This window comes from Furipterus horrens, unplaced genomic scaffold (assembly GCF_987537825.1).
Source record: "Furipterus horrens unplaced genomic scaffold, mFurHor1.1.pri manual_scaffold_12, whole genome shotgun sequence".
NCBI lineage: Eukaryota > Metazoa > Chordata > Mammalia > Chiroptera > Furipteridae > Furipterus > Furipterus horrens.
In genome coordinates, this window is record NW_028327182.1 from 23,178,323 (window position 1) to 23,193,506 (window position 15,184).

A 15,184-nucleotide genomic window follows, 5' to 3' on the forward strand; every position below is an offset into this window, starting at 1 on the left:
TACTCCCCTTGCCCCCCCCCAGCAAGCACCACACTGTTGTGCATGTCCAGTATTGATAATTTTTAAAACAGTTAATTTCTAAGTTTAAAATAGGCCAAGTACATTCTCAGAGCTGTTGTGTTCATCCTTTCCCATTCTATTGTTTAAAAGAGGCACCTTCATTGCAAGATTTAACCTTTGCTAAAGCATCAGGCTGAGACAACCACAACAAAACACCTCCCCCTTAAAACTAGCACTTCAGAGCCCTGCTAAGTCAGAAGAAAAATTCTTTCTCTCCTCCCAAGTCCCACAGCCCCTCAGGATTTTAAATGGTAATGACCAGTTCATTTGAGAAAATGGCATTTTAGTGCTTCCCTTCACAAGCTCTTAAGGCATATAAGGTGTCTCTTTTCCAGTGATGTGCACCTCCTTTTGTTTTCTGGCATTACTGGAACTGACCTGGCATGGATCACTGGGTGAACAGGCAATCTTAAACACTTCTCATATAAATTACTGGTTCCTTTCCAAGTGCAATTGCTCACAGGGTAATACACCATTTTACAACTGTGATAGCAAAGTCTCTTCATTCTCCTGGGTTCCATAGCCCCCCAGGAAATAAACAGACAAAAAGAATGATGGAGATGTGAACCTCAGAATGTACAGCCTGGTTTAACCTCGAATATGTACACAGTGGGCAATTTGTGATCCTTCAATTCTCCTGTTCTTTTACTGCTTTCAATCCTTCTTTCTCTGCTTTAAAAATCATCAGCAAAAACAAAAACATAAAAATATCACACTTTACATATGTGGACACCATAAAAAACAAAGCAGTAATAAATATGGGAGTCTACTAAAGTATCTTTTCAAAATTTTCCAGGAAAGAAAATAATGCTCACATTTTATGATCCACATTTATTAGGTAGAAATGACACATCTTGCTTCCATGCAAATGAGGCTTACCATTAATTGAGCATTCCAAGATTCACTGGATGCTAATGATGGTTACATTTTTCCAAGCCATTGTCTTTTTTTTCCCATGAACTTTAAGAACAAGGTGTGTTTTTCCTGACAGTTGACTCAGATCAGAGCATGAAGTATTGTGTTTCAGGTTGTGGTTCTGTAAAACCCTGTAACTTTCTTTGAAGTTAAACAGTGTCAATCTGTTTCCATGTCTGAATAACTCTTGGAAGAGCCTGCCTGACCCAAGTCAACTCTTTGAAACATACTATTTCCCTATAATTGATGTTCCAAATGAATGTCCTTTCATAATAAAATGTGCTGGAAAACAAAACAGCTTTGCATCCCGCACAAGTTGCATCATAATTAAATTTTATTTTATCCCATCGAGGCATGCTAAATGTTGAGCAAAATATAATTTTAAGTAATTTGTTTGTATTCTTATCTGTAGGAGTTGGAAATTAACAGCGTTGCTAGTTTGCGTTTACTGTTAAGCCTGGAGAGCAGAGAGATTGCTTTGCAAACATTACAGTTATTATGTCTGCAGTTGGTACTCTTTGTATAAATTATTGATCAGCCAGCTTATTTTTCTTTCTGCTTAATGGATATTATAGCATAGCCGTTTACAACGCTATAGTTAAGGTTGTGTCAGCACTTCCATTATAATAAACCCTCTGTTACAGGGGGTTTATAACTTGTTGTAAAAATTTGCTGTGGGCTGAAACTTGACATACAAGATCTCGAGCTGGAAGGTGGCAATTGTTATTCTTTCAACTTAAAAAAAATCTCTTTGTTCTGAAGGGTAATAAATAAATAAACAAACAATATTCCCTTTTAACAATCTTGAAATATCTGACTTCAAATAGAACAATTTTATAGGCTATTTGTTGGACAACGACCTGCTCTTTTATTTAATAAAGCAAAGAGAAAGAGAAAGGACCAAGATAGTAAGTTAAAAAAACAAACAAACCAAAAAGCAAACAGTGAATCAATAGAAACTTTTATGGTCAAGTTTAATAGATTTCTCCTAACATTACAAAATTATACAATACTTTTTTTAAATATTAGACATGCATTTACACTACGTAAGACTTCTTCCCCCCCCCCATTCCCAACTGTGTGTCTCTTAAGAAATTCATGTCCTAATACTGATCTTTAGAGGAAAATGAGTTTTAGGTTACTAAAAGAGAGAGGGGTGAGAGAAATAGAAAATGCCACAAATGCAAAGATGCAACTAAAGGGAGAATATTTACTAGAAAACTAGGGATCTAAATATCTGCCTGACTTTTTGACCTTACTTCAACCCAGTCTGCCATTGGTCTGACAATGGCCTGATTTAAGAGATGAAGGGAATTCAGCTTATAGTTGCTGCTTCCTTTTACAATCCAACTCTAAAATGATCTCGCTGTGTTTGTTTTGTTATTAAATGTTTGGCTGCACAACACAATACCAACCTGCAGATGGAATTAGGATACTTACATTGGAAATAAGTACTGATGGGCAAGTATAACTAAATTATCATGAAGAGTTTACCTCTTGTAGTGGAAATGATGCAGTTCAGTGACAGAAAAGCAATTCATGATGATTTTTTTCTTTGTAACTCTTCTCTTTGTCACTACTCTCTCTCCCTGACATAGGGTTAGAGATGTCTTAAAATATGCTTCATAAGCCACATGTCACCTTCACACTGAATGAACCAGGAGAAAAATGGGTGGGAACAGGTTAGGAGGGAGGAACAGTGGGGTGAAAACATGCCATTTGGCTCTAGAAAGTCACTGTATATATACATTGAGTAAGCACAGGTACAGTCCATGCATTCCCAAGCTGTAAAACAAATCCGTGATATTTATAACCATTTAACCACTTCTTTATTAAGAATGGGATTTTGTAACATAAAGTTTGAGTGCTTCAGGTTGGAGTGAGTTCACCTTGAGCTCCTCACCTTCTGTCCTTCGAGTAATTTATCACCAAGCTCTCTGCAACTGATTAGAGAATGTATCAGTGAGATAAAACTCATATTCTTTGCTCTGGAAGAGAGGCAGGCAAATGGAAAAGAGGGAGCCTGTGGAAGTGAGTCACTAAAAACCAGAAGTAGAAGGGCAGAGACCAAAAGTGCAAAAGTAGAGAAGTCTTTACTTAAGGCAGTAGTGGAGGTTTGTCTGCTGAGCTGATTGGTGAGGCCGTGTGTCTGAGTTAAAAAGCCTTGAGAGAGTTACTTGGCATAATTTCTCCATCTTCAATGATTTACTACTGAAGTGCAAACATCAATTTTGGACTCTCTCCTGAGAAACGTTTAACAAAGTCAGTGAACTACTGGTACCCTGATATCTTTCTAGATTTGCCAAAACTTGGATAGCTCTTTAATAAAACCTCTCCCTGAAGTTTATCTCGTTTTTTTGTTTTTTTGTTTTTTTTCCTATAAGGACACAAGTCAGTAAATATGTGGATGTTAAAGTGATCTTCCTCTTTACTTCTCTGTTGTGATATATCTTAGAATTGTTCAGAAGTGCACTCTATTGTTAAAGCTATTTGTGCCGGGTGTGCTAATGCACTCTTTGATTGAGTGAATTAGCAGTCATAACAATCTGGCAGTCTGGCCATAGAAGTGTGCTCAAATTGATTTGTGTTATGGCTGGACTGGAAAATCTAGTGTTAGTTGTTTTTTGCCCTGGGGCATTGTTCGTACCAAAATCCACTTTTCATTTAATTTTCCAATACATTTTGAAAGATGGAAATGCTTGTGATCAACATTTGATCCACTTGCATTATTTAAAAAAAAAATTCTGAAAGTAATTTCAGATTCCAAAAACCTTGCTTTCAATTAGAGTAAACATAATTAGAGTGACGTCGTGCTCAGAATGGTAAGTCTGTCTTTGAATCTATTAAGCATGTTATCTCCTTGTCCTGTCACTGAAAGGGATTCAGTATATATCTGAAGTATACATCTGTATTTTTTAATGCATGCTTCTAATAGAACTTGCGGGAAAATTAAAAGAATAAAATTGTAATGACCCTTTTCTTGTTGCCCTATCTGCATGTGTCCAAATTGTTTCTGTTTCATTTAGTGAGACTCTAAAGAGGATTTCAAAGCTCTCAGGAAATGTTGAGATATTCCAGAAGCATATTTAAATATGTATTGCCAGTTACTCAATCACTTTAGCCTTTATATTGTAAGAAATATACATTTTCAATCTTTTCCTTTCAAATAACTATATCAGTTGCTATATTGAAATTCTGAAGATTTAAAGACATGAATTATCCTCGCTCTGTCAATATTGGTATCTTTCTGACAATCTTCTACTTTGCAGTCATTTACCAGAATTATAATGCAGCATGAATAAACCTAAAAAATGACTATTGATCACAGAGAAAGCTTTGTGAAATCATTTAGTCAGTTTCCCCACTTGAGGTATCAGTGAATAAAATAGTTCAATAGATAAGGATGAAATGGATGCAATACAGTGCTATATATACTTCCTTGGGTTATAAAAAGGTCAAAAATAAATCCCCATAGAATTCATGATTTTATACTCATAAAGTAAAGTGATACTTACCAAATCCCAACTACAAGTCCACCTTTCTACACATTTATCCTTTTTTTTTAAACCAAAGGTTTTGAAAGTATATGTTTATCTTTTCATGTTTCAATAGAAACATTTCCTTGTCTCTGCCCCTTTTAACCAAATAGGATGCCCTCATCTTTCGACTCAAGTGCCTCTTGCCATCCCAGGTATTTACCGGGACTTCAGCTGCAACCACTACTCTGCATTTTCCTACTATCTCTTACAGCTCTCCTCAAAACTGCATTCCATACTGGACTGAACTCTATATCCTGGGCAGCTTTTTGTGAAGTAATAGATGGTGAGACCCGAGACCATTCTCTCTATTAGCGCCCATTCATAGGGATCTTGTCCCGGGCAGAGGAGGAGGGGGAAGAGGAGGGGAGGGACCAGAAGGGGGCAGAAGGAGGGAAGAAAATACCTTTCCTGAACTGGTACAAGCTCAGCTTCAAAGGGTACCCTAGGAAAGAAATTAAAGACTTCTTAATTAGTGCAGCAATTAAGCTTTCTTGGTAGCATTTTAATCAGCACAGGCCCTATCAAAGGACAAACAGAACGATTTGCAGGCCTTTGAATTTTAAACAGTCTTATTGATTTCAGCACAATACGTCTTCACAAAACACAGGGAGAATTTTCTAATATCAGTTACAGTACTCTGAGTTTTGCTTATGCAAATCGAGTGCAGGTTGGAGAAGAAGAGATGGAAGGAGAGGACCTGAAACAACCAGAGGTGTAAAACAATAAACAAACAAGACAAAAGCTTTGAAAGCTAAAGATGCAATGGAAAGAGTGAGAATTTGAAATCTCTGTGGAGTCTATTTATTATTGCTATGTACTGTTTGCCTTAATCATTGGTAACATTTCTAAAAAAAAAAAAAAAAAAAAAAAAAGAATAAGAAATCATAAAAATCTTCAAGGCTTTTCTTTCCTATATATATTGATTTGCATTATATACTTTTTCTAATCCTATTGTTTGATCACAAGAGTGAATGATAGATAGTTCCTAGAAAAGGTTTAGAGAGCAGAGGGAGGGAGGAGGGGGGAGAAAGCTCCCTTTTAGGTGGGGGCAAAGGCCCAAAGCCCTGCTTCTGAATGGAGCACGTGCTTGGAGGCACAGATTTCCCTGCGGAAAATTTGGAGTTTGCTTCCCAGCAGAGTGGGATTATGGTCTGGTCAGCTATCATTACATCCCATCTGTGGCTTCTGAATGTGGCAGGTATTTGGTGAGAGACGGTTATAAGGAAATGCGAGTAATGAGAATGGTAAGGGCAGATTTGGAGCACTTAATTCCTTCTTTTTTTTCTATTTGCAGATCTAGAATTTAAAATGAAAAAATTGTGGTTTAACGTTTTAAAACTATATTGAAGTTCATTAAAGTTATGCATGCAACTCCAAAATAAAATCAGTTTTTCAGGGCTTCTTTCTCTCCTCTATTTATTAATGTGGTACTTTGACATATTTTTAAAGCTAATATTTTCCAAAACACGCATAAACACTTAAAGAGGTGTTTTGATATGTGTGATATGTATCAAATCCATTTTTAAATAAGAACAGTTATGAGGCATGAAATTTTAAGATAAATTATTTCTGAAAATGTTAAAGTACATTGGCCAAATAACTATATGTTAAATAATAATTTATTAAAATAACTAGGCCAAACAACCCTGTAAATTTTAGTTATCTTTGTAGAAGTTTATCTACTTTTTGTCAATGATTACTTTTCTGAATTCTTATGACTCAGGAAAGCATCCTGATATAAATGCTATGCCCCAGAAAGTTTAGCATAAACTTAGACAAATTAGTCAATAATGTCATATTTCTCTGTAGCCATTGCCTGCACCTTTTGACACTAAACTTCAAAAAAAGTTTAAAGAATTGAAATGATAAAGAGAAATGTGATAATTTCAATACCCAAATGGCTGAAATTTCATTATGAAGTCTCTCAGTTCTGTGAACCTGGTGCTAATAGTTTATTTTAAAAATATGTCAAATGCTAAAGCATTGTTTCTATCTTGTGAAGTTAACGAACATGTGTAGGCAGGTTTAAAGCCCAATTATCTAGAATTCTTAGAGATATAAACAGAGAACAGACTTGACTTATTCTCAAATCATATTCTGGTCAAAACCCCTTAAATTAATATCTTCATGCAACAAGTTAGAAAAGCAAAAAAAAAAGGAGAAAGTCAAGGAGGAAGAGTTAGTCTAAATTCAGCCTAATGCTTTTAAGCACAGCTACCCTATCTGTCTTTACAAGTCAAGCAGTGAGCTGCGTTTTTATTCTTTTCATTTTTTACAAAACACATTTTCACTAACCAACTGAAAAGGACTTTTCCAAATATTAAAAATGTAGTTATTCATATAACATTAGCAACTAGCTTTGGATCTTAAAGGATGAGAGGACAGTTGCTTAACTGGGCAAGACAGGTGAATTAATTATAGTTTTAGATAAGAAAAATCAGTGTTTTCTTGTTTCCTACTTTCTGAGTGTTCTAGGGCGCCTGATGATTTCAGTGGAATAAGCATTCTGACCTCCCTTTGGGGCAAAAGTGAAGTTATTCTGAGCGATCCACATCAGGGCAAGCATTTCTTTCTTTCCACAATCTATTAGGAAATAAGGAACGGAATACAGAGCATTCCATTATTAAGCGATTTCAGACTGACTTTTTACCCACAACTTGAAAACTGTCCTCAAATTCTCACTATCTTTATCCAAATAAATAATTTGATAGATAAAAACAGCCAGATGCATAAAACATACGCTTTGCTTACATGCGAATTGTCTTCAAAATACTTTCTTAATAATCAGAAAGTGAGGGGATTTGTTTTCATTTACATCTGATTGCAAAGAACGAGCAGAGACGTATCCTAAATCCATGAAGGACAGCTTGAAGCGCTCCGGCTCCTCTTTAAGTTGGCAGGCGGTTGCTTAGTAGGTTTTGGAAAACAATACGAGTCACCGAGGACGAAATGGAATATTAGACATACACTCTAACGGGAGTGGAAGAGAAGTAGATAATCTCTCCTCTTCCGATCGCCACTTCAGTGTCTCTGGCTTTTCTTCTCTGTCCCTCCCACAGTCTCTTTCCCTGGAACCCGCCCGCCCCCCCCGCCCGGGCCCCCCACGCCCCTTCCCTCCGCCTCTTCGCGCTCACTCGCTTTCTCTCTTGTGCCGCGCGCCCTCGGAGTCTGCTCCGAGTTCCTGGTTGGATAATTTGGGTTAATACTAGTGAGTGAGGTTTTTGCGGCTTCAAAGGGTATTTCAAGTTTCCGGAGCTCCTCCCCTCTGCACCGTGTGACAACAACAACTCGTCCAGCCGGCAGCCTGCACTTTTCAGCTCATTTTCTCTCTGTCATTCCCCTCTCAATCTTTGATCAATGTACTTGCCAGGGAGAACCCAAGTCCTTCAAACCTCCTCCTTCTCACCTTCATCCTTAACTTTGTGCTAGAGCGGGACGCACACAACAGCAGCCGACCCTCCCGCCCCCCCACCCACCCCCGACCAGCCCCCCACCCCAGCCCCCGGAGAGGACTCGCGTTTGGACTTGCGGGACACTTTGTGCGTTTCTCTCCAGAGCGCCTCTCGCGCTCGCCCCTCCTGCGCTCGCCCTTTCCTGCCCTCACCTCCTTTTCTCCCCGGCTCCTCGTTCCCTCCTAGAGTTGTTGCCGTCGCGGCCCCTCAGCGCCTTCTCGCCCTTCTCCCCCTGTCCCTCCCTGGGGCGTGTGGCAACTTCACCCCGCGCTTCTCCTCCTCCCGTTTCCCCTTATATGTGACCATGGCAGTGCCGGCGGCTTTGATCCCTCCGGCCCAGCTGGTCCCCCCTCAGCCCCCGATCTCCACGTCTGCTTCCTCCTCCGGCACCACCACCTCCACCTCCTCGGCCACCTCGTCTCCGGCTCCGTCTATCGGGCCCCCAGCGTCCTCAGGGCCAACTCTGTTCCGGCCAGAGCCCATCGCTCCGGCGGCGGCGGCGGCGGCGGCGGCGGCGGCGGCGGCCACAGTCACCTCCACGGGCGGCGGCGGCGGCGGTGGCGGCGGCGGCGGCGGCAGCGGAGGAGGCGGCGGCAGCAGTGCTGGCAACGGAGGCGGCGGCGGCGGCGGCAACTGCACCCCAAGCCTGGCGACCGGGAGCGGCGGCGGCAGCGGCGCCTCCAGCACCCCCATCCACGCGAGCTCCGGCGGCGGCGGCGGCGGCGGCGGCAGCAGCAGCAGCAGCAGCAGTAGCAGCAGTAGCAGCAGCAGCAGCAGTAGCAGCAGCAGCAGCTGCGGCCCCCTCCCCGGGAAACCCGTGTACTCGACCCCGTCCCCAGTGGAGAACACCCCCCAGAATAATGAGTGCAAAATGGTGGATCTGAGGGGGGCCAAAGTGGCTTCCTTCACGGTGGAGGGCTGCGAGCTGATCTGCCTGCCCCAGGCTTTCGACCTGTTCCTGAAGCACTTGGTGGGGGGCTTGCACACTGTCTACACCAAGCTGAAGCGGCTGGAGATCACGCCCGTGGTGTGCAACGTGGAGCAGGTTCGCATCCTGAGGGGACTGGGCGCCATCCAGCCCGGGGTGAACCGCTGCAAACTCATCTCCAGGAAGGACTTCGAGACCCTCTACAATGACTGCACCAACGCCAGGTAAAGCGCCGGGGGCCGCCTGCGCTACCCGGGTCCCTCCCCACCCGCCTCCTCTGCTTCCCTCGCTCCCTTCCCTGCGCCGCTCGCTCCGCGCGCCCGCGCGCCGCGCGTCCGGGTGAGCGCGGCCCTCGGCTCCCTGTCCCGCGGCTGGGCAGCCGCGCCGACCCTCTGAGAAGTTGCCACCTCACTCGGCCCAGATCTCGCTCTTCCAGCCCGGCCCGCCCCTTGCCTGCCTGCCTGCCTTCCTGCCCACCCGCAGGGGCTTGGCTGCCCGGGCACGCAGGAACCCCCAGACTCGGGACGGAGGGGGACGAGGAGGAGGAGTCCTCCTCCTTAGGAGTCACAGCCCGTCCCGGGCAGGGCCGGCGTCTGGGGTCCTCTCTCCGCGCGGCCGCCTTGTGTGCGCTCCATCGGACCCCCTTTCCGCCGCGAGTCTCCGGGCCCCGGCCGGGCTGGTCCGTGGCGCTGAGCGGCGTCCCGGGGGCGGAGGGAGGTCGTGACCCTGCGGGCCAGGGTCCGGGAAGCTGGAGGACTCACTTCGGGTGAGGGGCCAGCGAGGGCGTCTGGGGTGTGGGCCGCTTCGAGGTCAAAAGGGGTACGACCTCAGAGGCCGAGAGGCCCGGGGCGATCCCGAGGGATCCGCAGTGAGCCCAGCCCCGGAGCCCTGAAGAAAAGCCCGCTGAGGGGAGGGGTCTGTGTGTGCGCGCATGTGTGCGTGTGTCCGCGTGTGAGCGTGTGCGTGTGCAAAGTAGATAAAGGAGTACGTGTGCCCCGGGGCAGACGCGAGGGGACCAGCGGGTTTTCTTCTGTAGGGGGAGGTGAGCGGGTGCCTGTGACTCTGGGAAGCTGAACTGGAGGCTTGGGGAAGGAAGACCACATCTCTCGCTCGCGCTCTGTCTCAACAAGCCATTCTTTGCTTTCTTTCCTTTTCTTTTCCTTTTTTTCTTTTTCCCTTTTCCTTTTTACTGTAAGGTTAGTAGCTCACGCAATGAGCAGGTGCAGGCTTTGCACTGGGATGCTCTTTGGGTCTCAATACAGAAGCCAGTGCGGTGGCTTGCCTATCCCGGCAAAACGCGCGAACCCTGGAGACCGCGGGCCCGGGAGCCTGGCCAGACCAGTTTTATGTTAATGAACGTTCACTGGGGGAGGATCTACCGAGAGGGGGCGGGAGTGGGGTAACTTGACAGTTTCGGGGTAGAAATGGTCATTTCACCCACTTTCACAGTTCCGCTTTGTCCTCACCATTCGCTGCAGAGGGAAAAAGTTTACTGCCGGGAGAAAGCGAGTAGGGAAAGTTAAGAGACCAGAAGCAGGCGCTTGAGAACTGCGCGCAGAATTTGCGAGGAGACTTCCCTACCCTCCCATTAAGTTTAAAGACCAGGAGAAGGAACGGAGTTTCAGGGTGTGTGTCCCATATAGAGCTAGGGAAACTGAGATACGAAGGAGAGAGGAGTAGGTAGTGACCAGAAAGAAATCGAGGTGGAAAAGCTCTTAACTATTCTTCCTTGGTAGAAGACACCTGGCTAGTGTCCCCGGAATGCTGTAACGAGAAAGACCAACTCCAACTCAACAAATGTCCCATCTTGACCTAGCCAGAAAATTTTCATGTTTATTTGCCATTATTTGCATAGGGGAATGGGTGTGTGTCTGTGTTTTGAATCTTTATTTCTATTTTGGGGTGACTGTTCAGCGTGTGCGCGTGTTCAGACCCGCATGCCTGTGCAAGAGTATGGACAGGTGGCAGTAAAGATTTGGGGAGAATCTTGATCACTAAACGTCATTTAAGGAAATAATCAGAGTCCTTGGGCATACAGAAGATAACATGTTTGCCAAAAATCCTATTCGTATCAGTGCAGATAATTGTTACGGAGTTGTTATAAGGAATGCTAGTTGAAATTTGAAGCCGGTTCAGATATGATTGCTATAAAATTGCCTATCCGGTAAACTGTGAAGTGCTACTATTTTTCTCTTTAGTAATCAATCCACTCTGCTCTGGAATCCTCTGTACTAGATAATAAATGACCATTTCACATAACACACAAAAAAATTGTTAGAGAATACCTCTTTCAATGACTGCAGCGTTATGATCAGTGAAAATCAAATAGTGTTACATCTCTTACAATTATTTCCTTTTTTTTGTCTTGTTGTTGTTGTTCATGAAAATTTTGCTGAGACTTCGAAATTGTCCTCTCTATATGATTGGAGAATATTCTTAAAGTTATATGCAAAATTTCTTCTTTTTTTCTGAAGTTAAAAATTGCTTCCTGGACTTTTATAAACTTTCACAGCCAAGATAAGTTAAATTCAGTAGAAGTATTTATCCCTTCAAAAAATATATCATCAGTACTCTAATCATATTTCAATCATCTGGTCTTTGCAGTAAGTATGTTACTCTAAAACTCTATTTCAGGTTATTTTTAAGTTATGCGTGGTAAGTTTGTTGATTTACTACATTGTGATCTTTTATCTTTTATCAACTATAAGAGTTGCTCATACCCAAATACATACAAGCACAACAGCCGTTAACCTTCAAAGATGTGTAGTTCTAGATATCTACATAGGTTTTCCTAACTGCCAGTGACTAAGAAAATAGAAAACTTGTAATTGAACCTTCTTTCACCAAAATATATTGTTTGTAGTATAATGCATTATTATTTTGCATGATAACTACAAGTGTTATTGTCTTATTTAACTTTGAAAGCAAACCCTAAAATATTTTTGCGTCTTGAATTTCAAAAAACCAAAATTATTTTTTTTGTCATTCAAATGCAATTTATGCTGTTGCTATTAAGATCTTTTGTCATTCACTTAGATATATTGATTTCTTTCATTCTGTTTTCTTTCTTCTCTGGCTACTTAAGAGGCTATCTAAACAAATGATATATACAGAGAATAAGAGAAACTGTGCAAAAAGGCAAACTATGTAAAACAGTATGTACCTAGTGTATAAGAAACTCTTAACATTTTCTGCTTTTTATAGAACATGTATCTAATTATGTTTTGATAGTATTTAGTTACCAGGGATTCTGAGGAACCAAAATGATGTTAAAGAAAAGAAAGGTTCAAAAACTTGCTCCAAGAGGCTCAGTAAGTTTGTAACAAACCTTAGAGAGTGGGTTTAAGTTGCCTGGGGCTATTACATCAGTATGCTCTCTATGAAAACTAGAATAATTGTTGAAGCCTTCTGTCATTAGCACAAGGAGATGAAACAGAGACTATCACCTGCTTGATAGTAAAGCTAAAAGTAAGGGTCTCAAAACATGAAAGAAAATGGAAGGAAATATATTTAAAAGTTGTTAAAGGACCAAGGCTGACCTTGATCAGCTTCCTTCAATTATTATTTTTAAACTAAACATTAGTTGTATGAACTTGGCTGTTGCAACAGAGGTCACTTAATTAACTGGCAACCATTAAACAACAACAAAAAAAGAAAAGTGATCATGGACATAGTCAAGTCTCTGTATGAGTCTCATCTTCGTAGATTTGGGTTAGGATGCAATTTTCTGTGAAGTCAGGTAATCAGAAGTGACTCTTTAATTTGATCTAAAATGCTTATCTTTTGAGTATTGCCAGAAGATGGTTTTGTCTCAGGATCTTTCAAACCAGATTGTGATTTGGGTACTATGTAGCTTTAGATTTGTGGAGTTTTTAACTTGCATAGATTCCAGTTGATCTTATCAGACATTTTATATGCATATAATATATTCACAAACTGTATTCTTTTGTCCTTAATCCATCCATAGACAGCAAATGGGAAGACTTTTCAAGTTTTTTTGTTTGTTTAGTAGGAATATGTGGATGGAATTTTAGTGTAAGAAGCATAAAATATTCTCTGATGCTTGGCTCTGTCTTTTTTTAATAAGGAGTTTTAATAAATATGGCACACGGAACCAGTCTGTTTTTAACATTTTCCCTATTGCGTGCTTTTCCATGGCATGCACTTGTAAACTTATGCATTGACATAGAAAGTTTCAACACAAATACAGATTTACTTCTAACAGATAATTATGATACTTGGCACCGAGAAATTAAAAAATTACTTCAAATGAAAGAAGAGAGACAGCTTTTGAAGTTTTTCTATTACAGTCGATTAATGGCTCCTATAAAGCTTAGTGTTTTTTTTTAACATTTCAAAAAGAATATGGCATAATTAGAAGACCAAGGTCTAAATATAAACGTTTAAGTTTGGTTCCATCATTTATTTCCATACATATTAAAATGTTAGTAAATTATAATTTAATAACATATATAAATAAGATCTAAGAAAATTATAACCTAGAATTTACCTTGTTCAGTCAAATTATATTGCAAAAATTTTTGACTTATTTGGATAATATCTTTCAAACCTGTTGTTTTTCTTGGAGATAATCTCCAGTAATATGGTCATTATTGTGGAAAGTGCACATAGTTATAAAAATTGTTTACTTTCTGAACTTCACAGATTGTTAGTTAATGCTCTGAGACGATGTGATTTGCACCTATGATGTTTATATGATGTTTTATTTGGTGAAGCTTCAAATATTTATGTGGAATGAACTACATAACATGCTTCTTTTAGAATTCCTCTACAAATATTTTTGTATTTGCATTTAATACACAGTTTTTAACTCTTCATTTTATTAGTCCAAATCTGCTGCTATTTTTTGTTTAATCTACTACACTTCACAAAAGTTGCATATAAACTACTGAGACCAATATTAGCCACTCTCTTTTTGCTTTACAACCTCCCCCAGTCTCCTGAGATGTGTCCCCAATATTGATTAAAGTCTTGGCTGGATTTGAGCATAAATCTCTCTTCTCTTTGGTGATTTACCATGTGTGATTCACCAGCGTATACAACATAATATGCTTTATTGTTTTTCATTTGATGTTTTGTTTTTGGAATGTAAATACCGTTCATAAATTAGCTTAATGTAGAACCAAATAGTTATTATTTTAGTAACAATTTGTGTTTTGCCCATCGATTGGTATTATTTTAATTTTCAATTTATGCTACAAAATTGTTTGATACAATTGCTTTTGTTCATCAAGTAAAATAATCATTTAAATTGCATTGTATTAGAAACATAGAACACGTGTTGCAAAATATAGTAAGAAATGAAACTCACAGGTTGTAAACTGTCTCCTATTGAATCTTCGTCTGAAGAAATTCATTTGAAGTCTGCCTTCTAAATAGGTACAGGTGAGTCTTCTAGGTTTCACTAAACATTTTAGTTGGTTTTTAAAAAAAGTTAAATGTCATCTGAATTTTATCTTTCAAGGTTTTTATTTTCAGAGTGTTCACCACAAAAAAAAAGTTATGTCAAGTTTGTAACTTTAGAAATGTAAAGAAAGTGGATATTATTTGGGTTTTAAGTATGTAATAATTATTATTTATTATTTAATGTTTGAACTTTTTAAGAACAGAATGACCTTAGCAAGTGCCAGCATGTGCCATTCTCTTAACTACTGAGTTACTTACTGCATTGTGATTGGTTATACATACATATATACATATGTATATATTCTTGTTTAAATGCTACAGCATAAAAATTCTAGCTAAGATTACATTAAAATATATTTATATTTCAGACCTTGAGACTGCATTAAGGAGCCTCTTTTCCATTTATACTTGTTATGTTCAATAATTTATTTTTAATAAAGGAAACCCTGAATTAAAAGCTCCCTTAGTGGGGTTCAGATAAATGTAACATCAAAGGCTCAGATCTGCATAGGTATGTCTCAGGAATAGCAGAGGCTCTATGAGCCTACATTTCGCTCAAATTCCTTTACTTCTTCTCAACTTGCCTAAAGCATTTCCGGTCAAAAGTAGTTTTTTTGCTACAGTAGCTGTCCTTTAAAATAACTCCTAATTGGTGATATTTGCTTTCCATATATGTCACAGTATAAGAGATACTTTTATTATAATAGTATAGGTAGTTCACCAAATTATTTCTTTGGGAAAACAAGAACAGCAAAGATAGTATATTTATGTTTGGCCTAGTAATTAGATTAGTATTAGATTAACTGGTGGATCACTTTATTTTGATGCACGTATTTACTTTGCAAAGTTTCTGAGAATCTTTA

General features: G+C 40.3%; 1 protein-coding gene and 1 long non-coding RNA gene across 2 annotated transcripts in view; one reads left to right on the top strand and one right to left on the bottom strand.

Annotated features, from left to right (window-relative positions):
• Nucleotides 1–1,948: 1,948 nt before the first annotated feature.
• LOC149995951 (uncharacterized) lies at nucleotides 1,949–7,713 on the bottom strand. The gene is made up of 3 exons (XR_016507415.1): nucleotides 7,649–7,713; nucleotides 4,918–4,956; nucleotides 1,949–2,918 (listed from the first exon to the last, which is right to left on the bottom strand). It is a non-coding gene; the product is annotated as an uncharacterized LOC149995951 (long non-coding RNA).
• Nucleotides 7,714–8,022: 309 nt separating this feature from the next.
• DACH1 (dachshund family transcription factor 1) overlaps nucleotides 8,023–15,184 on the top strand; it is a 412,459-nt gene continuing 405,297 nt past the window's right edge. The window contains exon 1 of the mRNA XM_090258266.1: nucleotides 8,023–9,118. Within this exon, the coding sequence (XP_090114392.1) occupies nucleotides 8,271–9,118 (848 nt within the window). The 5' untranslated portion in view covers nucleotides 8,023–8,270. The remainder of the gene's footprint in view (nucleotides 9,119–15,184) is intronic.